The sequence below is a fragment of the Ascochyta rabiei genome, chromosome 10 (genome assembly GCF_004011695.2).
Source record: "Ascochyta rabiei chromosome 10, complete sequence".
Taxonomy (NCBI): Eukaryota; Fungi; Ascomycota; class Dothideomycetes; order Pleosporales; family Didymellaceae; genus Ascochyta; species Ascochyta rabiei.
In genome coordinates this window covers 298,445-325,212 of record NC_082414.1, presented here as the reverse complement: position 1 = coordinate 325,212, position 26,768 = coordinate 298,445, and the positions used below count along the sequence as shown (strand labels likewise).

The 26,768-nt window shown below is 55.0% G+C and overlaps 10 protein-coding genes across 10 annotated transcripts, besides 20 other annotated features; 5 read left to right on the top strand and 5 right to left on the bottom strand.

The window, feature by feature from the left end:
- Positions 1-1,050: 1,050 nt before the first annotated feature.
- Positions 1,051-1,084: a tandem repeat.
- Positions 1,085-1,308: 224 nt separating this feature from the next.
- Positions 1,309-1,348: a tandem repeat.
- Positions 1,349-1,441: 93 nt separating this feature from the next.
- Positions 1,442-1,508: a tandem repeat.
- A 53-nt stretch (positions 1,509-1,561) lies between these two features.
- EKO05_0006213 (uncharacterized protein) lies at positions 1,562-3,334 on the bottom strand (the record flags this gene model as incomplete). Its single annotated transcript, XM_038946050.1, has 1 exon — positions 1,562-3,334. One exon carries the CDS (start codon positions 3,332-3,334, stop codon positions 1,562-1,564), a length of 1,773 nt encoding a protein of 590 aa, XP_038797716.1.
- Positions 3,335-3,416: 82 nt separating this feature from the next.
- Positions 3,417-3,453: a tandem repeat.
- Positions 3,454-3,584: 131 nt separating this feature from the next.
- On the top strand, positions 3,585-4,328 carry EKO05_0006212 (GrpE, mitochondrial; the record flags this gene model as incomplete). Its single annotated transcript, XM_038940438.1, has 2 exons — positions 3,585-3,839; positions 3,894-4,328. The coding sequence occupies 2 exons, from the start codon at positions 3,585-3,587 to the stop codon at positions 4,326-4,328; spliced, it is 690 nt and encodes a 229-aa protein (XP_038797715.1).
- A 354-nt stretch (positions 4,329-4,682) lies between these two features.
- Positions 4,683-4,721: a tandem repeat.
- Positions 4,722-5,502: 781 nt separating this feature from the next.
- EKO05_0006211 (uncharacterized protein) lies at positions 5,503-6,812 on the bottom strand (the record flags this gene model as incomplete). The annotated part of the gene is made up of 2 exons (XM_038940471.1): positions 5,503-6,407; positions 6,458-6,812. 2 exons carry the CDS (start codon positions 6,810-6,812, stop codon positions 5,503-5,505), a joined length of 1,260 nt encoding a protein of 419 aa, XP_038797714.1.
- A 187-nt stretch (positions 6,813-6,999) lies between these two features.
- EKO05_0006210 (uncharacterized protein) lies at positions 7,000-7,914 on the top strand (the record flags this gene model as incomplete). The annotated part of the gene is made up of 1 exon (XM_038946049.1): positions 7,000-7,914. One exon carries the CDS (start codon positions 7,000-7,002, stop codon positions 7,912-7,914), a length of 915 nt encoding a protein of 304 aa, XP_038797713.1.
- Positions 7,915-8,245: 331 nt separating this feature from the next.
- On the bottom strand, positions 8,246-8,646 carry EKO05_0006209 (uncharacterized protein; the record flags this gene model as incomplete). Its single annotated transcript, XM_038940277.1, has 3 exons — positions 8,246-8,403; positions 8,453-8,542; positions 8,598-8,646. The coding sequence occupies 3 exons, from the start codon at positions 8,644-8,646 to the stop codon at positions 8,246-8,248; spliced, it is 297 nt and encodes a 98-aa protein (XP_038797712.1).
- A 22-nt stretch (positions 8,647-8,668) lies between these two features.
- Positions 8,669-8,712: a tandem repeat.
- A 1,147-nt stretch (positions 8,713-9,859) lies between these two features.
- Positions 9,860-11,862: a mobile genetic element.
- Positions 10,788-11,888, top strand: EKO05_0006208 (uncharacterized protein; the record flags this gene model as incomplete). The annotated part of the gene is made up of 2 exons (XM_038940488.1): positions 10,788-10,918; positions 10,967-11,888. 2 exons carry the CDS (start codon positions 10,788-10,790, stop codon positions 11,886-11,888), a joined length of 1,053 nt encoding a protein of 350 aa, XP_038797711.1.
- Positions 11,648-13,555: a mobile genetic element.
- Positions 12,717-12,780: a tandem repeat.
- Positions 12,783-12,837: a tandem repeat.
- Positions 13,151-13,172: a tandem repeat.
- Positions 13,450-13,466: a tandem repeat.
- An 88-nt stretch (positions 13,556-13,643) lies between the features above and the next one.
- Positions 13,644-16,463, bottom strand: EKO05_0006207 (uncharacterized protein; the record flags this gene model as incomplete). Its single annotated transcript, XM_038946048.1, has 1 exon — positions 13,644-16,463. One exon carries the CDS (start codon positions 16,461-16,463, stop codon positions 13,644-13,646), a length of 2,820 nt encoding a protein of 939 aa, XP_038797710.1.
- A 600-nt stretch (positions 16,464-17,063) lies between these two features.
- Positions 17,064-17,110: a tandem repeat.
- A 1,261-nt stretch (positions 17,111-18,371) lies between these two features.
- EKO05_0006206 (uncharacterized protein) lies at positions 18,372-19,872 on the bottom strand (the record flags this gene model as incomplete). The annotated part of the gene is made up of 3 exons (XM_038940263.1): positions 18,372-19,105; positions 19,162-19,594; positions 19,690-19,872. 3 exons carry the CDS (start codon positions 19,870-19,872, stop codon positions 18,372-18,374), a joined length of 1,350 nt encoding a protein of 449 aa, XP_038797709.1.
- Positions 19,873-20,724: 852 nt separating this feature from the next.
- Positions 20,725-20,755: a tandem repeat.
- Positions 20,756-24,206: 3,451 nt separating this feature from the next.
- Positions 24,207-24,638, top strand: EKO05_0006205 (uncharacterized protein; the record flags this gene model as incomplete). The annotated part of the gene is made up of 1 exon (XM_038946047.1): positions 24,207-24,638. The coding sequence occupies one exon, from the start codon at positions 24,207-24,209 to the stop codon at positions 24,636-24,638; it is 432 nt and encodes a 143-aa protein (XP_038797708.1).
- A 168-nt stretch (positions 24,639-24,806) lies between these two features.
- On the top strand, positions 24,807-25,069 carry EKO05_0006204 (uncharacterized protein; the record flags this gene model as incomplete). The annotated part of the gene is made up of 2 exons (XM_059636758.1): positions 24,807-24,897; positions 24,963-25,069. 2 exons carry the CDS (start codon positions 24,807-24,809, stop codon positions 25,067-25,069), a joined length of 198 nt encoding a protein of 65 aa, XP_059492741.1.
- A 172-nt stretch (positions 25,070-25,241) lies between these two features.
- Positions 25,242-25,258: a tandem repeat.
- Positions 25,259-25,536: 278 nt separating this feature from the next.
- Positions 25,537-25,601: a tandem repeat.
- Positions 25,602-25,953: 352 nt separating this feature from the next.
- Positions 25,954-25,979: a tandem repeat.
- A 50-nt stretch (positions 25,980-26,029) lies between these two features.
- Positions 26,030-26,160: a tandem repeat.
- Positions 26,161-26,235: 75 nt separating this feature from the next.
- Positions 26,236-26,262: a tandem repeat.
- A 450-nt stretch (positions 26,263-26,712) lies between these two features.
- Positions 26,713-26,758: a tandem repeat.
- Positions 26,759-26,768: the final 10 nt, after the last annotated feature.

Here is a 26,768-nt window from a genome sequence, read left to right as displayed (position 1 = left end):
CAGGGTCAGGCTCTCAGGGTCCACAGATCGCACTGTTAGTATTCAAGGATACCTATCCAAGCTTTCAACGGGATAGCCAAGCTCGCACGACCGCTGCTCGAACACTCACTCGGCATCAGATATGCACTACCGCAACCGGTGTTTTGACAATGCAGGTGTATGATCTTCCCGCTTCGAATCATCTCGCTTTTGCAATTAACTCTCATGAGTATGCAACGATTTTGTGATCAGCATTCTGACTCATGCACTGCACTCTGGTTCCTACAGCCTCTTTCCAATGCGATTGGATGCTCTACAGGACTAAACGAATGCGCCTATCGTTCAACTGGCGACAAGATCGGCCATGTAGAGACAAACGTTAGTCTCCAACGGCACCGAAAATAACTGTGGAGCAATAGCTACAGCTACAAGACCGCACGCACCAGGATGGATATTCCCAAGGCCGATCGATACCTCGAGGTGAAGCAAGCATAGGATGTCGACAACCAACCCGCCATCCCCACAGTGCTGCGGCTTAGCACCGGCTTACCACACGTCGGAGGCTTTATCACGCTTACGCTTTGACGCAGGGACTCGACGCCACGAAGCTAGCCGCCTCGAAAAAGCCCGATGGCCTCTCGTCCAGCGAAACTCTATGTATATGCGCAATCCCGTACTTGGCACCCATCGCCCGCCCCTCGTTCGTATTTGCAAATCCACACGTGAAGCAGGCCCGATAGAAGGGCGCAAACCCTCCCCAGCAGACCCTGCATTGCCGTGCGCCGCCTCGCGCTGGATGCTGTGCATAAAGTTTGCGGCCGTCAGGGTATCGCGCGGCTTGGAAGAGAGGATGCCCGAATCCAGAAGACGGAAGATTGTTGAGTCGATGGTGCGATGGCGCTCTTCGGGAAGCGCGGGCGGAGTTGACGAGGCTAAACGCCCGACTTGATCTCGGCGAGAGGCGTGGCGCTTTTCGCTTCGATGCGAGGACGTGGCTATGCGTGAGAGTGCGATGCAGGGTTGTGGGCGGAGGTGGATGGCGCGGTGGAGTGGATGTATGAATTCCCAAGTCACACACCCACACCCACACCCACACTCACATACAGTCTCCCAAAGATGTTGATCACGTGCGTGCTTGAGTATAGTCGTCGTGGGTGAGAAGAGAGATGGTCCATGTAAGATGTCATATTCATATACATTCATTGTCACAGACAGATAAAGAGAGATGAGAGACTGTATGGTATATACAAGTTCGAACACATGTTTACTACACTAGGTGGATAAAGAGAGATAAGAGATGGTATGTTTGAGTTTGTATATATATTAATTAGAATAGGTAGAAGAAGGGAGAAGAGAGAAGAGAGATAGAATAGTGTTGTAGTAAGTGCGCGCATAAAACAAAGACCAACCCACTCCCATCCGTAGAAAGAAGTCGATCCATGTCTAATCTGCTTTGACCTTGTCATTTCATTTCATTTCATTTCATTTCATTTCATTTCATTTCTTTTCTTTTCTTTTCTTTTCTTTCACCGTGATGTAGGTTACTTTGATCTGCTACAGCGTACAGAATCCATCCATGCCATCACTTCCTGCTCCACCGAACCTCTCTCGCGCGGTCGCGGGATGCCATTTCTTCCCGTACGGCGTCGCTTTCTTCTGTATCTCTCCCCCCGACCCAGACTTGTCCGCCCTGAGGTCTTGTTGTGGACTGGACGCGGCCGTCTTCCGTTTTTCTCTCCTCCTCTCTCGCTCGCTGGTTGGCGGTGGAGCGCAGGCTTCTCTGTTCAGCCGAGTGTCGCTTGGCCCATTGGCGCCACTGTGTGGCTTTTGCGGAGAGGGGCGAGGTGTCTGAGGACTTTGTGGTGTCGGTGGTGTTGGGTAGAGGACTCGACGACTCGGAGCGCTCCGGCTTTTCTCCTGCCCACAAGTGCTTGGTGGACTGGCCACGGGTCTCGAGCACAAAGGCCATGCCGAGCGAGTGAGTGCCGTCGGTTCCGTAGACGCTGCGCAGAGCCCTTTCTGCTGGTGCGTTCGGCGTGGGTTCGGTCCAGAAGGTGGAGCCTTCGAAGAGCCGTTTGGCTGTCCGGTACACGGTTCCGTTGATGGGCGTGAGCTTGTCCTTGTCGTCCATGGTGGCGTCGACGTGCAACCTCCCACTGGCGTGGCCTATTGTGATGGCACCGTCCATGACGGGATCAGGGGCGAGTATCTGTTCGACCAGGGTGCCGGGAATGCGGGCGGCGACTGCGGTGGTCAAGGCTGCGGTGAGGGGGATGGCGCGGTGTGGCTGCGTGTCGGAGAGGAATCGGACGACGAGGTCGGTCTGCGAGGTCTGCAGTGTCTGGCCGGAGAGGACGGGATGGGTCGAGGACATGGAGATGAGGCCGATCTTGGGGATGGTGCGCGGGACGGCGTGTTCGGTGGGGGCGATGCCCATGGCCACGGCTGCGGCTTTGCGGATACGTTCGAGCAGGGCGAGCTTGTCTGGCAGCTTGTTGAAGTCGCTGGGCAGGACGGTGCCGTCGAGGCCGAGGTCGCCTGCGCGGATGAAGATGCAGGGGTTGGCGCCGTCGACGCAGGTGACGTTGTAGTCGAGAATGCGGTCGACCTTGTTGCCGGTGGGCAGGAGTCTGCCCGTCTTGCTGCCGTAGGGGTGCTTGAAGTCCAGCTTGATCTTCGCGCCGGGCCCCGTGACGCCGTCGATGGAGTAGTCGCCCACGACGGCCGCCTGTCCGCCGGCGACGTCGAAGGTGGCGTGGATGAGTTTGCGCGTGTTCGTGTTGCGAATGGCGACGGTGACGGGGCCGTCGCCCTTGGCGTAGGTGCGTGGAGGCAGCAGGCCGGCGTTGTAGGCGTAGGGGCCAATGGCGCTGCTCATGTTGCCGCAGTTGGCAGCGACATGGAGCTCGTCGCCCTCGATGCCCAGGCCCACGAAGGTGTAGTCGATGTCCACCCCGTCCACGGCATCTCCGCGGGCGGCGAGGTGGTCAAGAAGCCGGCGGGCTCCATCGACGGAGCGGCGAGCGACTCTGTCGGCCACGGCTTGCTGAGGGACGACGGGGCGCGCGCCGTGTGGCTCGACCAGGCAGATTTTGCTGAGGCTCGAGATGCCGGCGCCCATGCCGTCCAGCTGGCGGGCGTAGGGGTCGCCGCTGCCCATGACCTGGCGGAACAGGGACGGCCATTTTGCGCGGTCGTGCGGGAGGTGCTGGGGCTGGAAGAGGACGGCGCGCGAGGTGCCGCCGCGGTAGTAGGCGGCGGGGACGGCGGCCTGGACGGGGGCCCTGGGTCGCGGGGCGTCAGGGCGGGTGGTGTGGGCTCGGATGCGCAGAGACAGCGAGGGCGAGGCTCTCATCGCGCTCACTCATGACCCCGCGAAGCTTGCGAGGCGTGGAGGGCGCTTGGGCACGGGAAGCCAGGCCGAGGTGCGACCCGCAGCTCATCGCCCGTCGCTGGTCGCACGGTCCCTCGGCGGCGACGTCGGAAATTTTGTTTCTGGGAGCTTCTGCCTCCGCATCATCACTCGCATCACTTGCATCTCTTGCGCCTCTTGCACCCTCTCCCGCGTCGCACCCGACCTTCACACACCTCACACACCTCACACAATGTTCCAAAGAAGCCTCCTCCGCGCCTCGCGACAGGCCGCCGCCCGCCCAGCCGCCTGTGCGCCCCTCCGCCAGCACGTCGCAGACACACGCACACGCACACGCGCCGCCGCGCCCGCCATCAGATGGTACTCGGACCCGCCTGCCGCCAAGGAGGGCGAGGCTGCTGCGAAACCCGAGGACGCGCCCAAGGACGAGTCGGCGCAGCTCAAGGAGCAGCTCGAGAAGAAGGACAAGGAGATTGTCGACCTCAAGGTACGCCCGCGCTGGTATTCCATCCTGCATCCGCCCGCCTGACCCCGCCCCCAGGACAAGTACCTGCGCTCCGTCGCCGACTTCCGCAACCTGCAGGAGCGCACCGCCCGCGAGACAAAGGCCGCCAAGGACTTTGCCATCCAGCGCTTCGCCCGCGACCTCGTCGAGTCGGTCGACAACCTCGACCGCGCCCTGTCCACCGTCGCCCCCGAGAAGCTCAACGGCGACAACGCAGACCTCACCTCGCTGCACGAGGGCGTCAAGATGACCGACGGCATCCTCATCAACACCCTCAAGAAGCACGGCCTCGAGCGCTTCGACCCCTCCGACGCCGGCGACAAGTTCGACCCCAACGTCCACGAGGCTGTCTTCATGGCCCCCCAGCCCGGCAAGGAGGACGGTATCGTCTTCTTCACCCAGCAAAAGGGCTTCCTGCTCAACGGCCGCGTCCTGCGCCCGGCCAAGGTCGGTGTCGTCAAGAACGCCTAGACGCTGGGTCCACGGGCTTGGCCTGCTTTCCTTGCCTTGCCACCCCCTGGCCTGATCTCTTCGTCTCTTCTTCTTCCTTCCCCACATTCAGCGACCTTTGGCTCGAATTCGTACAACACGGCGGCGCTGTATGAACATGGGCTCTGTAAGACTATCATTGACTTGGTTGATATCATCGGCTTGGCTGATATCATCACTGTAAGACTATCACTGGCTTGGTTGAGCTTCATCAACTCGGTCACCTATCATCTGGCACGATCAAGCACCATTGGGCACGGCGTTGCCATGTCGACTCTGTATATTCCCCTCTCACGCATTTTGGAAAAATCCCCCGGCGGCTACAAGGAGCCGCCCTGTAGGTTGTAGGCTGTAGGTTGTACGTTGTACGTTGTAATAGTAGTCACGATGAAGGAGTGCCACGATACGATACCATACGATAGATGATGCTTCCACCCACGGTCTGAATCCATCACGAATGCAGCTGCATTTGCATTACCTCTCTGCCCAAAGGAAAAGTCAAGTGATTTTAGTGTTCTATTCTTTCTACCTCTTTGCTGGAATGAATGGTTATATTATTCTACAACTCTGTTCTTTTATGCACTTGCATTACCTCTCTGCCTAAAGGAAAAGTCAAGTGATTTTAGTATTCTATTCTTTCTACCTCTTTGCTGGAATGAATGGTTATATCATTCTACGACTCTGTTCCTTCATGTCTGTTCTATGCCTATCTTCTTTTCATACCTTGCTGTAATAGTAAGGTGGTGATTCTGTAATTACATTCTTTTACATGTTCTAGTTATACCAGTATTCTTTCTTCTTTTCTAAACAGATTAGTGGTGATTCTATAATTACATTCTTTTACATCTGTTCTACCTTGCTGTAATAGTAAGGTGGTAATTCTATAATTACACTCCTTTACATGTTCTATACCTGTATTCTTTTATACTTTCTGTATTATGAAGGTGGTAACTCTATAATCACACTCTTCTACATCGTTACTGAATACAAATTCAAGGAATTCTACCACCACGTGCAAGTCAGCATGGTCGAGTACGTGGGGTGAATCCGGGCCGAGGGCAATCAATGCGCACTCCGCAGCACGCCTGCGTGAGGCCCAAGTGCACACGATGCTGCAGAATGTTCTCGGCTTATTGTGGCCCTCGACGAGTGTGCATCAACGGCGACGCTTCTTTGAAGGTGCGTCGTCTGCCCCGGCAGCTGCAATCGGGTCATCGGTCTCGATGTGCGAACCGGGTTTACGTCTCTTTCGTTTCTTCTTGTTGCACGGCGCTGCACCTTCCTGGTCTACATCTTTTGGCGCATCGGCGGGGCGCGCATCTGGCATGTCGGCCGAATGCTGGTTCAATGCATGTCCAGTTTCTCCACCGTCATGCCCAGCATGACCACCAGGTTTTGCGGGTTTGCGCCTTTTACGCTTCTTCTTGCCTTCGACCTTGATGCATGCCTCCTCAGGCAACGGCTCAAAAGCAACAGGAAGCGTGGCAGGTCTTGCGATTGGTGGCAGCTGGCTCGTGTCTTGCGTAATCTTGCGCATACCTCTGGGGTTCTCTTGCTCGAGCAGCGCCACATACTCAGCAGTGCGCTTCGTGTGCTCAACTTTTGTCATGACCTTCCAGCCTTCTGGCTTTCCAGCTTCCCTCCATTTGTTCCACGTACCATCATGCATCACGTTCCCACTCAGCACGACGAGAGCGCAGCTGTTCCAGAGCGTGTGCACTGCTTGTATTGGGAGCCACTTTGGCTTCAATTGGCCATGCTCAGCCAGCCATTGAGCCACTTTCGCCGGCATTGGGGATATGTTGCGTAGGTGCGGTTCTACATAGATGGTGCGCTGATCCCAGAAGCTGAGTCCGTCATCGTCTACAATCTCGAACGAGTTGTGAGGAACAAACGGCAACGGATTCGTGCAAGGTCTGCGGCGGACATGGTATTCGTTCTGTGACAGCTCGAGTATAGCGGAAGGGTGGTCATGCAGCGCTTGCTTGAGAAGGATTTGGGTAGCTTCCGGCTTCAGCTTCGAGATGTTGGTATGCTCTAGGATTGCTGTAAGATGTATGTCTACCGCGAAGTTAGCTCTGAACAGGAAACACCAGCAGAGCTCGACCTACAGCTCTCCTTGCCATCAATTTCCCTGTACCGATCTTTGAGCCATCTTGAACGCTCCTCTTCCTGATGTGCGTAATCTGTAAAGATCAACTCAATGCCAGCAGCTAGTTGAGCAATGTATTCCGGTGTGACGGGCTTAGTCGTGAACCTGGGGCCACGAGCAGGAGCTGCAGCATCTGAAGCTGTATCCTGTTGGGGAGCTGGTGAGCTCATGCTCGTCTCGCCCATTGCTTCGACAAGCGCATCCTTGTTGTTAGCTTCATCCTTGCTCAGTTGTGGTCTCGCCAGTGGCTTCGCTATCTTTGGTCTTTGGATCTCCTTTACGCCCTTGAGCCTGACTGCTCTTGGAACGAACATTTCGGGGACCCGTGACCAAAGCTTTGTAGGAGCAGAGAAAGGTGTAGAGTGACAGGAAGACGCGACGCACAGACTCTCCAACTACGTCAATCTCAATAATCGAATCGCGAACTCATTCTCGCGCAACACCGACGTCAGACTACAACTTCACCTCCGCTCGTCGCAAACCCCCCAGCTTCACATCACGATGCCCAAAGAAAAGAACTACAACCCTGTCCAGGAGCAGAAGAAAGCCGACAAGCAGAAAGCTCTCCGCAAGCAAAAAGCCACTGTCCAGGCCCAGCGCAACGAGAAACTCGCCCGCCGCAACCCCGCGCGCATCCAGCGAGACATCGACCAACTCAAGGACCTTGATCAGAGCGGTGCGCTCCGGCCACACGAGCGCCAGCGCCTGGCAGAGCTCGAAAAGGATCTTGCAGCAGTCAACAAAGCGCGCGCGGCGCTCGGCGACAAGGCACCACAATTCAAGCCAGAGCGGAGGCACGAAGACTTTGAGGATCGGGGTGGGCGGGACGGCGGAAGGGGGCGAGGCGGAGGTGTACTGGGCAAGCGAACGAGGGACGGGCAGAGGAAAGAGGACGACAGCAGCGACACAGATGCCGATGTAGCGAACATCCCCATGCCGCGCGACACACCGCCACCGATACCGCGCCAGCGCCAGCGAAAGACACAGACGGAGGAACAAGCGCCTGAGCCGAAGAAAGCACAGATCGTTTACGAGGCAGCGCCGCAAGTTCGCGATTTCCTCAAGGAGGCTACCAAGTTCATGCCTGCAGCGGTCGCGCAGAAGATGAAGCTTGCAAAGGGCGAAGGGAGGCTGCTGGAGCCCGAAGAGTTTGACAAGCTGCGGGAAGACGGGTACATGGGCAAGGAAAAGACCGAGCCCGGACCTGAAGCTGACCCGGAGCTGGACGAGTTTTTGAAGACGACAACAGGCGCAGTCGCTGAAAAGGTGGCAGAGGCTGCGATAGAAGAAGCAGAGTACGACATGATGGCTGCTGAGGTACAAGGGAACATGCACGGGGCACAAGCAGAAGCAAGAGTGGCAGAGAACAAGCTGCGGCACGTCGAGGTAGAAGAGGTCGAAGACGAGGACATCTGAGGTAGCCATAGGTTGTCTATTAAACGCACGATACCCATTGCACTGTATAACAAACCATGGGTAACAGCCTTATTCCTTCGCACAAACGGCGCTTGGAGAAATTAGACATTAGTAAGTGATAGAGGCCGATTGCTGAAGTCCAGGCTGACGTGTGATGTTAGGTCGTTGCCCAACAGACACGACTCAAAACCAATCCCACGATGCAGTCACAGCAGAAGAAGCATAGTGTTCAGTTCAAAGTTTCATTTCATTCGTATCATAGGGTATAATGATGTTCGCCTAGCATTCTTAGCCGCTTGGAAAAGTCGTCGCAGAGCTACCGCTGGGTAGTCTACTGCTTGCCGCCGCCGAGGGTGTTCTGGACGGAGGCAGCAGCGTTGCTGAGACCATCCTGAGCCTGCTTGAGGACACCCTCGCCCTGCTGAGAGGCGTTGTCGGAGCCGGAGCGGGTAGAGTCTCCGATCTTCTGGCCGGTGGACTTTTGACCCTCTGCGGACAGTCAGTGTGCGTTGATGAGAAAGGTGCAGTTAATACTGACCAGGCTGGACGGCGCCGGCAATGCGGTCACCAGCACCGGAGACGTTCTCGCTGATCTTGTCGGTGGTGGACTTCTGGGAGTCAGGGGTGACTGGAGAACGTGTCAGTGACCTGTGGTGAGCGACGATGAGGCTGGTGATGCTCACTCTTCTCAGACGCCTGCTCGCCGAGACCCTTGCGGAGGTTGTCAGACATGTTGATTGTGGTTTGGTGGTTTAGTTTGGTGTGGAAGTTGAAGTGGCAGTTGATGAGTTGAGAGTTTGTTAATGAAAGGTACTCGGAGCTGGACGAGGCCTTAAGTAGGCGCTCTCACCTGCGTTGTTACCACCTACGAAATGGGCACGTCACTCTTGCTGGATTGTAGTGAGAAAAGGTGCAACTCTACACAATATCCCTGCTGCGGCAGGATCACAGCAGGGGTGTCTGCAACAAGGCAGCAGCAGTTGACCTTCACTTGTAAGGATGTCTGATAGCCACAGCTCCCCCGACAGCCACGATTGGCCGAATGCATACTAAGCATTAGCGTGATTGATGGGATTTGACTAAATTCCATGGCGGTTCCGTCATTCGAGCCACATTCTCCAGAATGTGTGCCGCCTTTGCATGGCAAGTGCCCCGCCTCTGCGCCTGCACTGTTTACGCTGATACGTCATTGCAAACAGGGCGTTGCGACCGTGCAACGCGTCATTGTGGGCCTAGGAACTTCGAGCCCTCCACGCAGCTCAACCTCAACGTGGCAGGAGACCACAAGATCATAGCAGCGGCCTTGGCTTGGTGGCGCGAACTCGTTGCACGAGCGCGACTTGCGCTTGTCTTCGGCTCTGGCTTTGGCATTGTCCATCATTCGCCTTGTGCGGCAAAGCTGCCCGAGACTCCTCACGGCGCTCCACAAACAGCTCCGTTGCTCTCCCTCGTACATCAGGACGCGATGATTTCTGGTCATGAACGCCCGCTTTTCATCTCTATATGACACGGCAGCTCCTCGCAGGTCATCACGTTACTCACCCACGTATCCAAGCGCTGTACGCCTTCAGGGTTGGCTGAGATGCTAGGGCTTTGTCAGAGCAATATCGTCCTGCAAGGCCAGAAGTCGGCTCTTGCATAAGGAGATTGTCTTTGTGTTCTCTGGCATTGCAACTCATAGGAACAAGCTGCGGGGGTGACAAGGCACCCTGCAACTGGCCTTGCTGGCAACCAACGATACGACTGACCATCTTCTCCATGTCGTCTCAGCCGACCACCACAGTCATGCGCCTCGCTGCGATCATCAAGGGCTTATTCCAACAGGTGCGATTGACAAAAGAAGCTGCTCCGCCAGGATACGAGACCCCGTGCTCGCACAAAGCCGCTGCTAGGAACATAGTCTCCGTCGCGTAGAGTGTACTGTGTTGTACTCTTGGAGACCGCATCTGTACTATTCTTCGTTCAGTGGGTCTCAACTGCAATCATAGGTCGGTACTTGGCCTCACCACTCTTTCTTCGGCGCCAACCCTGGGTAAGCTTCCTTTGTTCGAGCTGGCGCTTACCTGAGACCTTGCTGTCTTGCCTTGCGGCCCTCATCTTGAGGCTGTGGAGGTACAGGACAGACCTTTCACAAACCACGTTCCAGGATCCCTAGACTATGCCTTATTCCGCCTAGGTTATGCTAGAACCAATCGATCTTTCGGCCCGCGTCAAAATCGACGCCAATCAGGGTCCACTAACCAGCCATCTCCGTGCTAAGAGCCTCTTCGACATGTGTTTCAGAACATCATATGAAGCGAATCCTTGACAATATCCGCATCGTCGTTATAATAGGATCCACGTTGCTCAGGCTCCAACATCAGTCAACTCCCTGGCTGCTACGACAATATGGCAACCACCATTGTCATTCGGCAGGATGTCATGGCAAAATCAGCCAGTTGGCCTAAGATCAGCGCTCGCATGATCATCATCTCACCGCGGGAGAGGCAGCCTTGCTGTACGTGCCATGAGCTGGAAGTCATACCAGGGCAAGAATTAAAAGTTCGAGCACGCTGTAAGGCTGAGGATGCCAACATGCATCACCGCCAAGCTTATTATATTTCTTTGTATAGGACCTTGTGCTGGGTGTAGTACACAGCCAACACTGTCATCTGTCCAACACGTCAAGGGCTGGTGCTGAGCATGTTTCTCGGCCCAAAATGCCTAGTCTTACCGTCTTGGTTTCGTTGTCGCGCCTCATGGCGTTTCCTTTGAGGACTTAAAACACAGGACTTCCCTCAGGTTTGAAGACTGCACAGGCACCAAGTGGCGCTTGTTTATCTATACCACACTTGCTATCAACTCAGTTGTTCTCCAAATATCAGACTTCCGCTATGAAATACCTCCCTCCCCTGACTGTTGCGTTCCTCTTGTTGAACACTGCATGTGCCGACTATGCAAGCGATGCGGAATCAGCGATCAAACTGCTCCAGGACAAGTGGTACAACACAGAGACTGGCTTATGGTAGGATGCTGCCCTCCCTCGATCTCCATTGACTGATGATTTGTAAAGGGATGACATGTGGTGGCAGTCTGGCAACATAGTAGAAACCATCGCCAAGTTCGGCAAACAGGACGAAGACTTCAAGCAAGCAGCCATTGACATTGTCTCCAACACATACGCGAAGTCTGGCAACCAAAAAGGCTACAAATCTTGGAAAAACGACTTTTACGATGACGAAGGCTGGTGGGCAATGGGCTGGATTGCCTCTTACGACTTGACAGGCGACACAAAGTACCTCGACACTGCGAAGGACCTGTTCGAGGACATGACCGGCGGCCGGACCACGCCGTGCAAAGGCGGTATCTGGTGGAGCAAGCCCAAAGAATACATCGCCATCATCTCCAACGAGCTCTTCCTCGCCGTCGGCGCCTCCCTAGCCAACCGGGTCGCAGCCGAAGAGAAAGCCAACTACCAGAACTGGGCACAGATGCAATGGGACTGGCTCTACAACTCCGGCATCATCAACAGCGACAAACTAATCAACGACGGCATCGACAAGACATCCTGCCAGAACGACGGCAAAACAACATGGACCTACAACCAAGGCGTCGTCCTCGCCGGCCTCTCGGAACTCGCTCGCGCAAAATCCGACGGCGGCCTGATCGACCACGCCAACGACCTCGCCCGCGCATCCATGGCTAAGCTGAGCGACACGGGCATCTTGACGGAGCCGGCCCAGCACCCTCTCGATCAGCAGGGCGCCATGTTCAAAGGCGCTTACGTCCGGGGTCTATCCTCGCTGAACAAGAATAAAGGCCAGGCAGCGTATGCCGAGTTCCTGAAGAAGAACGCTGATTCGGTGCTCGCGGATGCGAGGGGTGGAGATGGCGTTATTAGGGATCGCTGGCAGGGTGGGTCGAATGGGTCGAATGCCGCGAGTCACGCCGCGGGGATCGATGTCCTGGTTGCTGCTCTGCAGGCCTCGACGTGAAGTGGATGCCGTGGGTGTTGTGTCTCGGAGGTGGATATTTGCTTTTAAGCGGCGTTTGGGTATACCACGAGGGACGACTTCTATGGCGTGGCAGTGCTCCGATTGGATACGGTCAAGGTGTGGATCGGATTCCCGGGATGCAATGAGGTTTCTGCTTTCCTTGTTCTTGTGCTTTTTTGGCGCTTCCGGTGTCTTATACCCTTGTAGTCTGTAGTCGTGTTTTCAGTCTTTACGTATGATTCTTTTTCCAGCTTCTGCACAATCAGTACAGTTAGCACATGAAAGTTTCACACCTTCAACACTTCTCTCCTGCATGTCCTCTCTGAGTTCTATCCTTTACCTGACGACATCCTACCAGGAGATCTGCCAACCAAACATCTGACTATCAGCACTCTAGCACTACCCGTTGCAAATAGTTACTCATTCCGAGATCAGTCTTCATCCTGTGGCTGCTAGCTGGTCGAGTGGTGCAATGTACATTACTCTTCAGCACGCAATCCGAATCCCCGCAACAGCACACCGTCTACCTACCCAGCCCCTCCATCAACGCGCAGTTTGATAACCACAAAACCCTGAGATCCACCACGCTCAGCACTCCGCATAGAGGCATCGAATCGAATTCCACCATTCCCACGCTCTTCCACGACTGTGTTGAGCTAGGGTTCTGGCCGTTTTTTCTTTTTTTCTTTTTCCTTTTGTCTTTTGGTTTCCCGGTTTCTCCTCTCCGCTCAACTAGGCAACGGATAACCGATCTGGACTCGACCACCAAAGCCACGCGAACCAGCACGTATCGACTCGTGCGTTCCGGCCTCGTGTCGGGTATGTAGTCGAAGCCGAAGCCGAAGTCGAAGTCGAAGCCGAAGTCGAAGCCCAAGTCGAAGCCGAAGCCGAACTAGAACCAGAACCAGAACCAACCGGATCAAGACAGCAGCACGCAAGACCCAAGAACGCTCCAGTACAGCCCAACCACAGAGTCTGCACAGAGCACAAAACCAGGCTAGATGCAGGACTACAAAGAGTCCAGGGACGACACGCAGCTAGACACCGCAGCAGTCACCAGCTGCACGCCATACCCACCCAGCACAACCCTGTACGCTACAGCCCGCTAGAGAGAAGAAGGAAGATGCCACGCTTCTTCCTACTGCATCTGAATCACTGAGTCTGCGAAACGCGCGGTGGGCGTTGTAGTCTGTCTGATCGATAGGCGGTTCAAGCTACACTTGTTTTGTATAGATGGTAAATGCATGACCTTTCAGTAAGAAGAACGAGCGAGCGAGCGAGAGAAGAAAAAAAGTGTTTAGAAGTGTCTAAAGATCTCCAATCAACTTCCAACTTCCAACTTCCAACAGTTAAGATTGTTGCTGTTATAAGACAATAAAGCATGTTGTATATCTACAAGACCAGATAAGAACGTTAATATGCTAGTTAGTCAAGTTGAATATGATAAAGAGTAAGTCGCACAGAGGTTGAGGAGTAGAGGTTGAATTAGGAACCCGCAGCTTAAGAGAGGAAATCCTTAATTTATGCACGTATATCTATACTTTACACCTACTACTTACACTTATTATTATTATTATTTAGCTGTCTTAGTTTATCTATAGGACTAGATTAGAGCGGTTAGATGCTAGTTAGTCAAGTTAAATATAATAAAGAGTAAGTTGTACAGAGGCTAGAGGAGTAGAGGTTAAATTAGGAACCTGCTGCTGGAGAGAGGAAATCCTCAATTCATGCACGTCCATCTATGCTTTCCACCCGCTACTCGCACTCCTTCCACTCCCTATCTAACTGCCTCAGTTCGTCTTTAGCTCTCTCGTAGCCCCTGCTCCCCTTCTCCTGGAGGGCGAGCCACTGCAGGATACCCCTCCTCTCCTTGGCGAGCAGGATCTCCTTCCTCTTCCGCTCCAGCACTTTCCGCTCGAGGTACTTGATATCGTCGTCCTTGACGCACACGTCCCACACGCGTCGCATGCGGGCGCTGTACAGCGCGCAGCTGCTCCCGAATTCGAGGTCCTCGTTGGGGACGAGTTGGATAGACTTGTTGACCAAGCGTGGGAGGGGGGATGGTTTGGAGAGCGCGGGCCAGATGACTTCGTCGTAGCATTCTTCGCAGACGGTGAATTCGGGCAGCTGGGGGATGAAGTGCCACGCCTTCCTCACGAATGCTTTGCCCCGCGCACACTCGCCTTTGAAGGCGTTCTCCCGCGCCATCTTGACGAAGCGGGTCATGTTGGGTCGGCTGGCGGTGGACTGGGCCTCTGCGTCTAACTCAACAAGCAAGTCGAGATACTTGGGGAATCGGCGCGAGGAGACGCGGAGACTGCACGTGTGCTTTTCGGGGCTGTACGCCGAGGTGGAAGGAAGACGTGTGAAGTATCCGCGCACGGTGGGGAAGAGGATCTCTAGCATCTTGACGTCGGCGGAGCAGACGGCGAAGTTGGCGACGTGCAGTCCGTCGCGCTGGTCGGGTATGCCGTACCAGGACACGCGGTCGGTGCTGAGTTCACGGTCGCCAGGGCATGGACGGTCCGAGTCAGAGATATCCGCAAGTGCATAGAGAAGATCGAGAGACGGGCGGCGTTGCTTGATGGTCAGAAGCCAGGCGAGGCGCATCCAGGGGCTGCTGAAGTCGCAGAAGCGCTCTGTAGGGCGTTCGTGGCGGCGGGGCTGAGAGAAGTGGGCCGAGAAGGGCGTGTCAGCAAAGACGCCGTCGTAGCAGCTGGGGCAAATGTCGAAGTTTCGATAGCCGGGCAAACTGTACCAGTCATCGTATCTGTCGGTTGGTGTACCTCTCGGACACGATGGAAGCGGCCTGTCGAGGCGTGCTGCAGTCCTGCTAGACTTGGTTCGGCCATCAGAACTGTGCTTAGAGTCGACACTATTCGACCTGCTTCGCCTCAGGCGCGGTGCTTCCTCAGGACGTGGTGTTCTGGGTCGAGAGGAACGTGGGAATCCATCTGTCTGGCGAGGCGAGTTGGAAATCGAAGGCGACGCAACCCTTGGCGCATCTCTGAAGATCTGGCGCGGGGGTGGCACGGTGGAGTGATCAAATTGGTACTGCTCTTCACCTGGCATCCAGACATCCACATGATGGTCGTCTACAGGATAAGGCAGAGGGTTGCTGGTTGGAGGTCTGACTGGTGAAGGACTCTGAACGTCGACTCGAGGAGGCGGGATTTGGATTGTCTCATGCCTGCCAAAACGGGATTGCGGCCTCGGTCTGTCGGTGGCACTGACGGGTGGGTATGTGGCGTGCCAGTCTGCGTCTGTGATCGGTAACTGGCGAGGGGAAGGGGGGCTGACGGTAGTCGCCCATGCCAGTGGAGAAGCTGGTCGAGCCGCATTGCCTCTGGACGAGGGCCGAGATCCAGGGGGTGACTGGCGCAGTCGGGAAGGCATCTTCGGCGAGGCCGCGCTGTGCAGTGGGGAGCTCGGGCGACTCGAGGGTCGAGAGGTGCTGACGTGTGTCGTATCCACCGGCGCAGGCCTCGACTTCCTCTTCTCGCTGTTGACTGACGACGACGAAGAGCGAGGAGACTGGTAGTAAGAGCTTTCTTTTGATGAGCCGGACGAGTTGTGGTGAGCTGCACGTGCAGTCGGCGGCCGCTGCGTGGAATCGCGTCTCGACGGTTCAGGCCGTGGCTGGTTCTCTCGCAGATATGTGCGGAGGTCTTCCTTCTGGGCGTCACTCTTCACGAAGCTGTAACGTGCAGGCTTTCGCTCGTTTGTTCGCAGGTGTGTTGTACTCTCTCCGTCCGAAGCCGAGTCGTCGAAGACATCGTCCTTGGCCGAGTGGGGAGCTGGGCGTGCGGGCGAGTGGCGTCGTGTGCGGACAGGTATCGATTTCGAGGGCCTGGCGTTCTGGTCCTTCTGGGCGTCCCACGTATCGCGGCTAGAGACTGTCCGAGGCTTGCTTGTGTTGGCTGGCGTCAGAGGCTCAGGCGAGAGCACAAACGCAGCAGATGCGGGCGCAGTCGACTCCTTCTGCGGTGTGTACGAGTAGGGCGTCGAGACTCGTTTGGTGAACAGGGGTGGGTCGCTCTCGACATGGGTCTTTAGATGCGGCATGTTCCCACGCTCTGCAAAGCTCTTCCGCCGTGCTCCCCCCGGGCCAGACGCTGCATGGAGGCCATCGGCACCCGGTGCAGACACAAAGACAAAGCGCCGTTCGTCGCTGTCGCCTGGTCTCGGCTGTTCGATCTCGTCCAGCAGAAACTCCTGATCGACGGTGCCCCGCGTGTTGATCGGCGGCTCACCCTCCTGCGGCCCCACCGACGAGGACAGCTCCTTCCCTGCCGCAACGCTCTCCTCCTCGACGGCTGGCGAAGGCGGCCATGTGGCCTTGCGCGTGCTTGTGCGGTAGCGCGGAGGGGCGGCCCATGTCCGTGGTTCGCGGGCGTCGTACGGGCCGTGGTAGGACGACGAGGGGTAGCGGTTCACACTGTCCCGCATGCTTGGCTTCTCGCGCGGCGCGGACGGTGGTGCATAGCGAGGCGCGTAGGGGTCTGAGTCGCGAGGCCGCGAAGAAAGTGTTGCATGGCGGGGGCGGTGGTGGCGGTCGTGGTCGGTATAAGACATGTAAGTGAGGATGCTGGGTCAGCCGATGTTGTAAGACGGGTCTCGCGTGCGCATGCAGGGCGAGAGCGGGCGAACCAGAGAGCAAGAAAGCAGGCGAGCGAGAAAGCAGGAGGGCGAGGAGCACGTAGGTTCTGAGGAAGAAGCTGTATTCTATGGAATATTCTAGGAAGAAACGCAGAGGGGTTAGCATCACATAGCGGGGGCAATGCTTCGCATGTTGAATCGCCCTTCTGCTCAGTGACGCATGGTCTGCACTGACCGCGAGTCCGCCTGCCGAACGCGCCAAGCAGAAAGCGGCAAGGCGCCCACGACACCCGAGTTTAGCGACGCTCTAGCTCGTGTTCCTGGATCTCTTCCACCGCCATTCGTGAGGCTTGGAGCGCGAGGGAACGAGCTGCGCGTGCTGCTTTCTGCTTTCAAGCCTTCGACGTCCCTCGACACCGGTCGTCCTGCTCGTGCCGCGTGATTCCAGCGACCCTGATCATTCCGCTACTCATATCCACTTAAGCATAACGACCGTACGACCTTTCCCACCCGAGTCGCACACAGCCCGTACCCCCAGCCTTTGTCACACTCACCTCTGCTGCTGTTCTTGCGGAGAAAAGAGAAAAAAAAAACAAAAAAAAACAAAAAATAAAAAAAATAAAGGGTTCACCAGCACTCGATGTTTGTTCGGTACGACAGCGGCCCTCTCCGAAAAGACGGTAAAGCGTCGCCCTCCCCTCCACAAACCCCATCCGTGCGTGCAGCAACACCACGCGCACAGCCACCACATCACCGGTCAATCCACAACGGCAAGCGCCTTGCTGGCTTGCTTAATTCCCCTTCTCCGTCGCCTCGCAGGGCAAGTGACAAGGCGGATGGATCGGCTGTGCGCGACTTTCCCTAGGCAGTGAAGCGCCGAAGATCCACTGTCAGCTTCATCGACGTGCATACCTGTCCTGCAAGGGAGCCGCAACAGCCTGATCTCCCTCCCCCGGCCCATGCGGTGCTCTCGACTTTTTCTGTCTTGCTCTCGACTTCTCCTGTCTCCGGCGCACAATCTATCTTGGATGCAGCTATCGAACGTACACAGTAAATTCGCCGGGTGTACGGGGCAGAGCTGGCCGAGAAGATGGATTTTACACTGTTTCGACGCTATCAAGACAGCAGAATCACTCCTGTGACAATGGAGAGCTGACCAAGATGGATTTCACATTATTTCAACACTACCAAACAGCAGAATCACTCCTATAACAATAGAGAGGACTAAGAAGATGGATTTCACATCATTTCGACGCTACCAAACAGCAGAATCACTCCTGTGACAATGGAGAGCTGACCAATATAGATTTCACATCATTTCGACGCTACTAAACAGCAGAATTACTCCTGTGACAATGGAGAGCTAACCAATATAGATTTCACATCATTTTGACGCTACTAAACAGCAGAATCACTCCTATAACAATAGAGAGGACTAAGAAGATGGATTTTACATCATTTCCACGCTACCAAAACAGCAGAATCACTCTCCCACCACCGCAACAAACGAGAAGAATCTCTGCAGCCTGTAGATGCTACCGTTCCAGCTACAGCATGTACACATCATCCACCAGACGCCCATCCTCCACACCCTACATAACATTTACCTCCTACACATCAAACAAGCTGGTGTACAACTATCAGGGTATATCGCACTAAAACTTTGGTAAGAAACGGCCAGACGTGGCGCTGCGTCTCGACGACGATGTAATGGCGTTGAGAAGACAAGTGGCGTTGAGACATCAATGGCGTTGAGACATCAATGGCGTCAGATGTCAATGGCGTTGAGACATCAATGACGTTGGACGTCAATGACGTTGGACGTCAATGGCGCCGAGACATCAATGACGTTGGACGTCAATGGCGCCGAGACATCAATGGCGCCTAGAAAAAGTTGCCAGCAGGAATGGCGCAGAAGACGCCCACCGTGACACCACCGATGATGAGCGAGCCGAGAATGGCTTGGAGGAAGATGGTGTCTTGGATCTGGCGAAGAGCCGGCTCCTGGATCCACACTTCGCGATCGAAAATCTTACGCACAACGTTGCGCTTCTCGTACTTTGCGATCCACGGCTCGTCTTCCCACGAGTTGCTGGACGCCTGTGATCCGAGCGTGTCGGTCGAGTCCATCTTGGCGTCGTACCCTTGCGGCTCGTCGTCCGAGGTGAACAGCTCCCATGGCCTCAGGTGGCGGTGATGCATGCCGTGAAGGACGACGCACATGCCCTTCCAAGCGGCGATGAGCGTGGAAATGCCAATGACGAAGCCAATCAGGGAAATGGCCCTCCAAGCACGACCAGCGCTGCTGAGGGTCAGGAGGATAGCGACAACAAGACCAGCGACAATGCCGCCGATGCCCAATCCGCGAGCAAAGATGACACGAGGACGGTTGCCATTGCAGATGGTCCAGCGGATGAAGTTGGGATGAGCCTGGCAACGCAGCGACCACTCCACGGTGGTGATGACGTTCCTGAAGGCTGAAGGGTGCGTCGTGTTTTGCAGAGCGTGGAGCAGTGCAGCACGCTCCCTCGACGAGAGATTGAGCTGACGAGAGCCACCGTCGGCAATGTAGATGGATATGATGCGGTTAACCTCCTCACGGTAGGGCTGGACGGTTACTGTGGCGTATGAGCGTTTGGTTCCTAAGCAAAAGAAGAAAGTCAGTCCAACTCACAAGGCTTCCATTTGAGCCCCGCATTTTCAAACGCACCAGCAGCACGTTCCGAGTGGTTCACTTGACCGGTAGTCATGCTCTCATCGTACGAATCGAGCGACTCCTCCCGGCGGTGCGAATCACTAGTTGGCGTGTGCGGTGGGGTGAAGAATGGGTTGTTGCTCCTCTCGCTGTACTTGACAGTCTTCTCGCTGGCAAAGTCGGTGCCCTCCAAGATGGCAGCCGCGTCTGGGTGCGCCCTGTGGCTGGAGAACTTGGGCTTTGCCTCGCCGCTGCTCTTGTCGCCACGCCATTCGGGCGAAAAGGCCTTGTCACTCTCCGGCAGCTCGTTGAAGCGTTTGCTGTAGTCACGATACCAGAGGAAGAACTGCAGGTTCTCGGCCGACAACTCGATGTACTTGAGAAAGTTCATGAAGTCACGGACAGTGCAGGGCTGTATGCAGTCAGCATGGCACGACAGTCAGAAGCTTTCAGCAGCCCAGACTGCGGCGACGGCTGGCACGTGGTACGAGATAGGTAGAGACTTACAGGGCAGACACCACCGGCAATGATGCGGTCAAAGGAGAGAGCGTCAGGGATGCCATGGGACATGCCACTGCTGCCAGAGCGGACAGACTCGTGGATGGACAACTGCTTGTGCTCACCCGTCACTGACTCGCTTGAAGAACGAGGCTGCCTCTGAGGGCGACGGTAGCTGAGGCTGTACACCATGGCGTAGACCAGGTGTGGTGCTAGGGGCGGAGGGTTGCGCGACGACACAGACGAGTCGCGTGGAGGGTGTGAGTAGGCGGGAACCAGGCGTGTGAAACAAGCACGATGGGATTCGGCGACTCAATGAGACGGCACTGGGGCTCGATGGTGAGCAGAAGCGAGTGGCACGCAAGAGTCGAGACAACAGGCGAGGCGGGGCTCGAGCCAAATATAAGTACACGAGAGGCCACGCGAGGCACCAGGCTCATGGCGGTATGCTGGCAGCTGGTAGCTGGCAGGCGCAGAGCACACTGGACCTGCCTTCGCTGGCGGCGGTTCCCCAATCGGGCCACCATGCATGGGACCTTCAGCGCCCGTGGTTGCACATTGCACACGGGGTCCTCGAGGTCGCCGAGCAGCTGGCGCACCCCGCAATAACTGCAAGCGAAGCTGGCCAGCCCAACGCGCCCGCCGAGTTCGTTTCGTATCGTTTGCTGGTGGGTGCATCTTGTGGGTGCATCTGGTGGGCGGAGCTGGGGTCCCATGTCCGTCGTACGTGCATGCATAAGCCTCGGCGATCTGGGCATGGTGCACGCCGATCGCTCGCCTTTTCCCCCATCGAGGCAGGCGCTGGTCGTTGAATGCAAATGCGAATCTCGCCCAGCTTTCGAACAAACGTGGCGCCGCCACGCTGCTTGTCAACCTGACTCGGCACCAGACCGAAATGAAGGTTCGATGAAGACTCGACAAAGACTCGACAAAGACTCGACAAAGACTCGACAAAGACCGTTGCTGCTCGCTCGCAAACGTGGTGAACAAAGCCTTGACTGCGGCCAGAAGACGAGCGGCAACCACAAATCGCCACACGCCGCCGCTGCTGCTGCTACTGCTGCTGCTGCTGCTGTTGTTGTTGCTGCAATCGAAGGCTGACAGCAGAGGAATGACGTTTGTCCAGACTGCCACAATTCGGACAAAGCCCTGGCGGATCCCACTGATGGCCAGTGCAGCATGCAAATCCATGCCGCCCGGACGTGGAACCGGCGTCGCCCTCACATGATTGGCCGTCCGCTGTGGGCTTTGAAATGATCCATGAAAGCTACCAGACTTCTGCTCTGTACCTCAGCAATTGGCTCCTCAAAGGCTTATATCCAGAGCAGCACACCCAGTGGCTCACTACGTTGCGAAGTGCGCGGTCCAACACTCCATGAGTCGCAGTCGCAGCACACAAGAACAGCAACGCCGATGACGATCTGGCGAGCTCCGGATACAAGCTGCAGCACTCGATCCTGCACGGCTGCAGCACGGGAAAAGCAAATGTGCCGTTGACGCCTTCATGCACTCTTATCTCGCTTATACTTGACAGCGCCAGCAACCAGCATACGGGAGCCACTTGCGCCTCCACCTCATAAGCTCGTCCACTCCAATCAGCCGCATCTCACCAGAAAGTCGAGACAGCAGAGATGGGTGGAGAGATTGGACACGGAATGGCCGCTCAGGGGCTGCCGCATGTGAACGAGACTGCTGTGGTTCCTGCATGTCATGATGGACCCCGCTTTTCGACGATAGCTGGCGTGTGAGCGAGCCACTCACGGACAGAGACAGTAGGGACATCGTGAAAGTCAATTCACACCTCGCTGTCCGGATTGAGAGGATAGACGCTCACTACTGCAGCTATCTCCTATCGGTACCGCATCACATGTGCCAGTTCACAAAAGTGACAGCTCACAAGCTCTGCACCGCGACTCAGTCTTCGCTGGTTCGCGCCGCGCAGTGCAGCAGTTCACCCGAACCACCCGAAACGAGCCTTTGCTGTCACGGGCCTTCGTCTGCCCTTTGTTCGGTAGTAACATCACATCAACGGACTACAGAACCAGTGGTGATCTGCAGTCACGCGTGCTCACGACTCACGTCTATACAGATGTCGAAGAGACGCAAAACGTCCATCAAACCATCCTCATCGGCATTAACTTTCTATCCTCACTCTGCCTCCGTCGTCAACAAATTTTCTCACACGCGTCCAGCGCAACTCTGAACAGCGGGTCTCTCTGTGCAAGGTTTGCAGCGCAGCCCGGGTAGCAGCTTAGATCGATCCCATCTCTATGGCGCAAATCGGGCATGGTGTGAGCTTGCGCTGATTGGCTGCGCTCTCCATGTACTTCCTAACCCGACCTTGAGCTCGGCTCTGGTGCGCCAGCTAAGACCGGTCGGGACAAAGCAACAAAGCCTGGTAGAGAACACGAGCCTTGCCATGTGGCCAGGGGCGATCCATCTACGGCGACGACGATCACAGAATGTGACAGATGCAGGGAGGTCTGGCGATTGCCGATCGTCGCACACGTGTGCTGCTTCTTTTTGAGCCGCACGCGAAAATCGCATGCTGTGCGACGTGCTTGTGCGATTCTGCATGCGAGCAGGAACAACGGCGTCAGGACCGTCGCCCCCACCATGGGGTGTTCAACCAACTTTGACTTCACCCGCCGGATATTTGCATCCTATAGGAGACGGAGGCAAAGACTATCGTTTCATCGATTGACCACAGGATGGTCACTCGTGACTATCAAGTTCAAACCCTGGCGGGATGGACAGCTGAGTGTCGGTATGTGGTGAGCATACTCGTATCTCCATTTACAGGAGGTCTATCTTTCCATCGCGAAACAGCCATCTACCTTCATTCACAGGAGGTCTAATCTTTCCATCGCGAATCAACCATCTACCGTGCTGCGTCCATCTTCGCTGCTCTCTCCGCCATCTTTAATTCCGTAGCATCAGGCTCCGGATCGTCCCCTCTCACAATTCCAAGTCTTTGTAGCTTCTCTCTACTCCGTGCAAGCCTGCGTCGGGCTCATCCTCGCTCTCCTGCCGACTTCCACTGGAGCTCGTCATTCGTCTCAAAGTCCTCTGCATTCTCTTACTCCTCTTGACGTCATTCAACTCCTTCTGAACGTGGCTACCCACGACGAACAGGACCTGCGCGGTACCGTGTTAACGACCTGGAGTGCACGATGCGAGACTCGAGACTCCACTCCATAGTCGTAGTCGAGAGCCGTGGATCCAATCGTGCGGCTTGGATACCAGTTTCTCTGGGGTCAAGTTCCACGCCACCTTGATGGTGCTGACGTTGAACGCCCAGTCATCTGACCATCTCGCCATCGAGCAGTAACCATAGCACCCCAACTCTCTGATGTAGATATCGAGCAACCGGCTAAGAACGGTGGGTGTCGTGCACTACACTGCGGGATCGAGGACCGGGATATATCTCTGGCAGTGCCAGTCGTGTTCGACGGGTGGTAATGAAAATGGAATCTCCATACCAATGATCGGACGGCCAAGCACAGTCGACGGGGTCACAAACTTCAGGCCTTTAGGGCCGCACTCTTTGTTGCCTTTTCCCATGCGGTTGCTGTCACGTCCCACTGCCCTGTCCTTGCTGGTTTTCTGCAAATACACCCGCAGCTGCCTTGTGGCCTCACAGTCCATCTCTTCCCTCAACTGTCGGCATGACAACAGAAGTCCAGCGTAGTCTAAGCAGCCATTGAAAGGTGGCAGGATAATGTGCGAGTATATCTCAAGGCGAAAATCGTGCGTGAAGCGACTCAAGAACAGGCTGGGCTGCGGGTCGACTATTTCAGAAGTTGAAGTGCGGTGTTGGTTCTGCTCGCGGTCGACTTCAATCAACCGTGTAGTTGCCTGAAGGATTGTGACAAGGAGTGTACGCGAGGCGGCACGCCTGAAGTTTCTGGTCTTGAACGCTATTGCAATGAGCGTCACGATCAGGCAAGAACGGACATTGGAAGAGGGTCCGTTGTTTGTAAGTCTCTACAGTCTGCCGGACTGCGTATCAGAAGCGCCATGAAGGGTCAAGGCAGCATTACGCTATCGCTGATCCACCATCTCACTCAAACACCTACTTCCTTCCCACAAAACCATGTTTTCCCATGTACCAGTATCGACACCAGGAACTGCTCTATCAAGCTCAAGTTACGCGACTAACACGCACACCGCCAATCAAGCAAGAAGCGGCTGGCAAACAACAACTCTCCTTGATTCAAATTTTGTAACCACATCATAGACAGGCAAGCTCGGTGCATTGGCCGCAAGGCGGTTTGTCAGTCACCCAAACATTCTTCACGGCTGCAAGACATGCAAACTCAGCTTCACCTTTGTTCTCGGCTTTGACGATGAAAGACGATGATGGACGAGGTGAATGTCACTCTCCGGCTGAGACAGCTTGCTCGGTAGGAAGTATGGAGACTACAAACAGTGCTGGACTTAAATATGTCGTAATGTTCGGTGGTTGCATCTGTTCTGAAAGAAACTGTACATACAGCACATTTAATCGCAGCGGTTCCGCAAGCATGAGTTCTGGTCACTTGACTACATACCAACCTTCCACATACGATCCCACACCGCCCCGACAATTTAATTACGAAGTGCTGCACTTCCAAAATCGCGGCCAGAACCAGATCGCCAGCACAAAGATCGGTACCTTTGCAAGCCTGCAAGATGCTCAACACGCTGCTCAAGATACCCTCAGGTCAGCGCTGGAGGGCTGCCTCGCAAAGGGATGGATCGGATACTACTGCAACGACATCGATCTCGAGTTCAGAGGGCTGATCACCGGGCTAGTCGGCGAGATCGACTACGCGTGCCTGAGCGAAGTCCACATCTACGCCAAAGCGAGGCCCTACGAACCGTTCCAAGGCCAACCCGCTTCAGCTGATGAGCAGTGGAGAGCATTGCCCAGCAGGCAGCACTCTCACACCTACGCAGAATATGAAGAAATTTAGATCCAGCCTCCAAGCACTCTCCATCCCAGCCACCTGCAGTCACCGACTAGCAACACCCACCCCGACTCACCACACAGCTTGGAAGACGGCTTCTCGCAGACCCGCCCGACCTACCCAAACCGCCCTCCTGCATTCGTTCCGCGGCCAACTGCACGCTACGACCAGACTATGAGCATCCCCCGCCCTCGCAGCGCCAGTCCCGCCCCTGCCTCTGCGGCAGCCGAGCACCCGCACGAAGCGCCCAAGCCCAATCGCCACGGTAAGCACAACCGCGCCCCCACCCGCCGGTGTAGAAGACGCAGGAACAGGGCTGAAGAGGTTCAGGCAACGCTCTCGGAGGGGGCCACAACATCGGAGACCCGTATCTAGGGCGCAGACACTCCTCGCTCGACCTTGCGGGCGAGGGTAGTGGATTTCGATTTCCCGTCTAGAGCGAGCTGTAGCGGAACGGTGCGTACAAGCATCTAAGACGCATCTAGCAGTCCTCGTTAGCAGTCACGCACACGTTTCCCTGTATCTGCAGGGTCAGAATTGGGCGATCAAAAGGGCCGGGTTAGACGAAGTAGATCCCAGAGCTTAGAATCAATTCAATCACTATACATTGGGGGGGGGGGGGGGGGTAGTCATCAACACACCATCCAAACACCCAAACAACCCCCTGTACATCTCCATCCACCCTCTTACACCTCTTCAACCCCTCCCCCTTCGCAACCACCTCACGCCACGCCACGCGCTGGAGCACCGCACCTCAATCCCCCCCACCACCACCTCGCCAAACAGGTCTTTTTCCAGCCGTGGAAGATACGACGAAATGCACATGTGTAGCCATTCCCCTGATTTCCTCTTCCATCTCGAAGCTTGCCTAGGTGAGGATCGAACCACGACCTGTTTTATGTTGAAAATGAAATGAAAATTATAAAATTGAAAATATAAAATACATTATATAAAATAAAATTTAAATATTCTTCACACTCGCTATACCCAGCGTGGTGGTAGTGAGCAAAGCACAAAAAGGTAGCGACCAAAGTCGTGTGTTGAACGCGCTGCTCTGCACGTGAGAACCAGCAAGGTGGAGAGAGTGCAGGGCGGGTTGATGGTAGGATGGCGCAGTGTAGTGGTGTGACGGTGTGTTGTGAGATTGGGGGTTGGAGAGTCTGTGTGCAGGAGTGCGGCTCCAGAAGGGAATAAATAGCAGTAGAGTATGAGACGGACGGTAGAGAGTAGATGGCAGAAACTAGGGACTGGGTTGGTACTAGGTCTTGGTGTTTAGATGTGCAGTTTCTAGCTTGGGAAGCTAGGGAAAAGAAAAAGAAGCAGATAGATAGATAGGTAGATAGAAGAGGAATAAACAGCTGTTCCATTACGCACCTTGTAAATCCTAGATCTAAGACTCTCTTTCTCTTTCTCTTTCTCTTTCTCTTTCTCTTTCTCTTTCTCTTTCTCTTTCTCTTTCTCTTTCTCTTTCTCTTTCTCTTTCTCTTTCCCTTTCTCTTTCTCTTTCTCTTTCTCTTCTCTTCCTCTTCTTCCTTCTGCTTAGGTAGACACTAGCTTAACAAGCAGTGCGTTTTACTACATTTTGCAACATTATAACATTATAACACTACACTACACTACACTACAACTAGTTCCCTACCCCTGTAACCCTAGCAAGTCCACTTGGCTATACACCTAGGTACCTTACAACCAACTTTATCTAGTCTTATAGAAACGAGGGCTTTCTACTTTGGATACTAGTTTTGTCATGTATTGATGTGTTGTGTTATGTAAGGTAAATATGTTTTTTTCTTTCTTTTTTTTTTCTCTCTTTGCCTTCTCTTACTCTACTTCTGTTTGTTTCTTTTTTTTTTCCTTTTCCTTGCTTTCTTTCTTTCTTTCCCTTCTTTTCCTTTCTTTCCTTCCCTTCTTTTTTTTTCTTTCTTTCCCTTCTTTTCCTTTCTTTCTTTCCCTTCTTTTCCTTTCTTTCCTTTCCTTTCCTTTCCTTTCCTTTCTTTCCTTTCTTTCCTTTCCTTTCCTTTCCTTTCCTTTCCTTTCCTCCCCTCTTCCTTTTCGTCTTCCTCTTCTCTTTCCTATTGACCTCCCTCTCCATCTCCATCTCCATCTCCATCTCCATCTCCATCTCCCACCCCAACG